Here is a 3366-nt window from a genome sequence, read left to right as displayed (position 1 = left end):
CTCAAAAGCCTCATTCCCCCTGCCTCTCTCAAAAGACTCAGTTCACCTGCCTCTCTCTAAAGACTCAGTTCACCTGCCTCTCTCTAAAGACTCAGTTCACCTGCCTCTCTCTAAAGACTCAGTTCACCTGCCTCTCTAAAGACTCAGTTCACCTGCCTCTCTCTAACAGACGTGAAACTTGTGTTTCTTTCCCTCCAGCCGGGGGAGAAGGTCAGCTCCATCAGTGACAAGCAGCTGCAGTGGGCCGATGGGATGATCTTGGTCTACAACATCTGTGACCGCAGCAGCTTCTCCTGCGTCCTCCAGCTGCTGCAGCTGATCCGCCGCCGCAGCAGGAAGCCGTCGCCCGTCCCCGTCGTCATCGTGGGCAACAAACGGGACCTGCGGGACCACCGGCGGGTCTCGGGCGAGGAGGGCCGGCTGCTGGCTCTGACGGAGCGCTGTGGCTTCTTCGAGGTGTCGGCGGCTGAGACGTACCACGGTGTCCTGCTGGTCTTTCACCGCCTGGCAGACCTGGTCAGGGAGGGCCGGGCTCTGAGGAAGAGCGGGGCCAGGGTCCGAGGCATCGTCAGGACCGTGTCGGCCGTGTTCGGCAGGAAACGAGCCGAGTAGGACCGACACTCAGAACCAGATTCACTGATTCTGATCAGAGGAAGGACTTGCTGTCAGACTCCTGAGGGACGTTCAGACCAGATGAAGAAGGATGAAGCTGGTAAAGAAAGGTTGTGATGAAGAGTTTAGATTCACAGAGACGTGAATCAGAAGAATCAGAGTTAGTTTGGTTCCTGGTCCTCAGAAGAACCTCCTGTCTGTTCGTCTGAGACCAGTTAGACAAACTGGTCCTCAGAAGATCATCCCTCTAGTCTTCATCACTTTACTGATGAAGCATGCTGACCGTAGTCTTCATCACTCTGACTCAGGTTTATGGTTAGATGGTTAGAAACGCTGCAGCTGAGTGATGCAGAGGATGAACAGCTGTGACACTTTAATAATTTGCAGTTTGCACTTTTTTGTAGATTTATGTTTTATTTTGCTCAATCTTTCTGTGAGCATTTATAAATAATCAGTTTCTTGGTGGAACAGCTGCATCAGCTGAATCTTTAGGTTCTTAAAGAACCAAACATCAAAGTCTGTTTTTATTAATCGAGAATGAAGGAAAATAAAATGTTTCATCTTTTTATTTCCATGTTGTAAATATTTCCTCCAACTGTTCTGTTTTGGTAAATAAAATAAAAACCTGCAGAAACGTGGAGTTTTGTTCAAATAGTTGAGAATATAACTAATAATCTGTTTCTTTGTGTCTTTTTCTGTAACCAACTGAAAAGATGTTTTTCTAAATGTAAAGCAGAATAAAAGTCTGTTTTTGAATATTTAAAGAGGCTTTATTTCATCACTTGAGTTAAACACGTTAACTTTACACAGATGGTGTTGGAGATATAAAGCAGTGAAAATGATAATAAATTATATTTTAAAATAACCAATCAGTTTAGTTAAACTTCCTCTCAATTTTCAAACCAGAGCTCCGTGACTCAACTCCTCCCTCAGCTGGAATTCTACTTCCTGTTTCTAAATCAGGCCATCTGATGCATTTCTGAGATTAAGGCGTCCCACAGGGTCGTGTACTCAGCCCATTTCCGTTACTCTGACCCAGTGATGGGGAAAAAAACGACTAAATGAACTACACAGAAACAAACTTGAAATAAGTCAATTTTGTTTTTTGACACTAAAGTTTGGCTTAGCTATATTGTGTGTTTTTTTTTTGTTATAAATTGGATGCAATGTGACTTTTATTCTAATGTTCTGTGGTCAGAATTATGATGGAAATTGAGCTATTTTTGCAAAACTCCCCTTCAAATCTTTTTATTGAGCCTACGAGTACCTATAATTCTACGGAGCCCGGAAGGAGACATGGGGGGAAAAAACAGATCCTGACTTTCTTTCTCAGGATCCCAAGAACGAAAGTCAGGATCCTGAGAAAAAAGGTCAGAATCCGGATCCTGAATTTTTTCTCGGGATCTTGAGAAACGTTTTCAGGATACCAACTTTTTTCTCAGGATCCTGAGAACGAAAGTCGGGATCCTGAGAAAAAAAAGTTGGGATGCTAAAAACGTTTCTCGGGATCTTGGGAAACGTTTTCAGGAACCCGACTTACTTTACCGGATCCTTCCCCCCCCCCATGTCCCCTTATGGTCTCCATACAGTTCCCCTCTTTATGAAAGCCTTTGCTCAGTGAATCAGAATTCCAGCCTCGGTGATTTTTCAGCAACGCTTCGTCTCAGAGCAGAAACCAGGTGTTGATCGGAGGGGGGGTCAAGGTGCAGGAAGTGCAGCGCGGCGTTTAGAAGTCGTCTGTTTTCACAGCGATGGCGAGGCTGTCGGCAGAGTTGGGGCTCAGGTACTCGAAGGCCTTCTGGCTCTGGGAGATGAACTGTTTGAGTGGTGTGAGCAGCAGCTCGGTGGCAGACGGGCGTCGCAGGGTGTCGCCCTCAGGCGGGGGGACCTGGTTGTCCACCTCGGGGTTGGAGGAATCCTTCAGGCTGGAGCGGCGTTTGTTAGAGGGGTCCGGGCTCTGAGGACCTCCGGAGCCCCGACTGGCTCGAGAGTAGAGGCTGCGGCGGCGGCGAGGGCGACCGTCCATCGCCTTCAAGAAGAGGCTGTTGGCGGAGCCCCGGCGGGACGAGCTGTCTGACACCAGGTCCTCCTGGTTCAGGAAGTCCTCCACCTGCTGAGGCGACGGCTGCTCCAGCTGAAACACACAACACGAGTCGTGAAGGGTAGTGGTGACATCATCTCACTACGTAATGGGACAGCCCTGCAGAAACACCTTTAGTGTTTGTTCTGTAAATGTGTCGGCCATGTTGCCCCGCCCTCTCTGGACCCACCATGTCGTAGAGCGGCGTGGTGTTGACCACCAGCTGCAGGAGGATCTTGGAGAGTTCTTGCAGGTCCCGGAGCACCTGCTGAATCTGGGCCGGCAGCTCTCGGATCTGCTGAACCGGTCTCAGCTGGGCCAGCGTCGTGGCTCGGTCCATGATCCCCCGCAGGGCGGCCCCCCTGAAACTCTCTGCTCGGAACAACAGCGCCACCACCAGGTTCTGCAGGTACTGCAGCAGCTCCCCGGTCAGACCCAGGACCCGGGTCAGACCCACCTACAGGCAGACAGCTCAGGTGAGTCTTTTCTCACAGTTTTACACAACCTGCTGGTTTTAAAACATATTTAAACTTTATACACTCACCGGCCACTTTATTAGGAACACCTGTCCAACTGTTCGTTAACACTTAATTTCTAATCAGCCAATCACATGGCGGCAACTCAGTGCATTTAGGCATGTAGACATGGTCAAGACAATCTCCTGCAGTTCAAAC

At 48.9% G+C, this 3366-nt stretch overlaps 3 protein-coding genes across 3 annotated transcripts in view; 1 reads left to right on the top strand and 2 right to left on the bottom strand.

Annotated features, from left to right (window-relative positions):
- The window catches only part of syt11a (synaptotagmin XIa), a 31238-nt gene that overhangs the window by 2109 nt on the left and 25763 nt on the right, over window positions 1–3366 (bottom strand). The gene's annotated exons all lie outside the window — the stretch shown is intronic.
- LOC106534896 (ras-related and estrogen-regulated growth inhibitor-like protein) lies at window positions 196–1376 on the top strand (the record flags this gene model as incomplete). The annotated part of the gene is given in 1 exon segment (XM_074559777.1): window positions 196–1376. A coding segment is annotated over 1 exon segment (417 nt), but the record flags the coding sequence as incomplete, so codon positions are not given.
- Window positions 1361–3366, bottom strand: part of plin6 (perilipin 6) — a 12013-nt gene continuing 10007 nt past the window's right edge. The window contains exons 7-8 of the mRNA XM_014031680.1: window positions 2883–3149; window positions 1361–2746 (exon numbers count right to left, since the gene is read on the bottom strand). Of these exons, the coding sequence (XP_013887134.1) occupies window positions 2339–2746; window positions 2883–3149 (675 nt within the window). The 3' untranslated portion in view covers window positions 1361–2338. The remainder of the gene's footprint in view (window positions 2747–2882; window positions 3150–3366) is intronic.

Source organism: Austrofundulus limnaeus, unplaced genomic scaffold, assembly GCF_001266775.1.
Source record: "Austrofundulus limnaeus strain Quisiro unplaced genomic scaffold, Austrofundulus_limnaeus-1.0 Scaffold1300, whole genome shotgun sequence".
NCBI lineage: Eukaryota > Metazoa > Chordata > Actinopteri > Cyprinodontiformes > Rivulidae > Austrofundulus > Austrofundulus limnaeus.
Note: the sequence above shows the minus strand (reverse complement) of the source record. Positions and strands in the feature narration are given on the sequence as shown.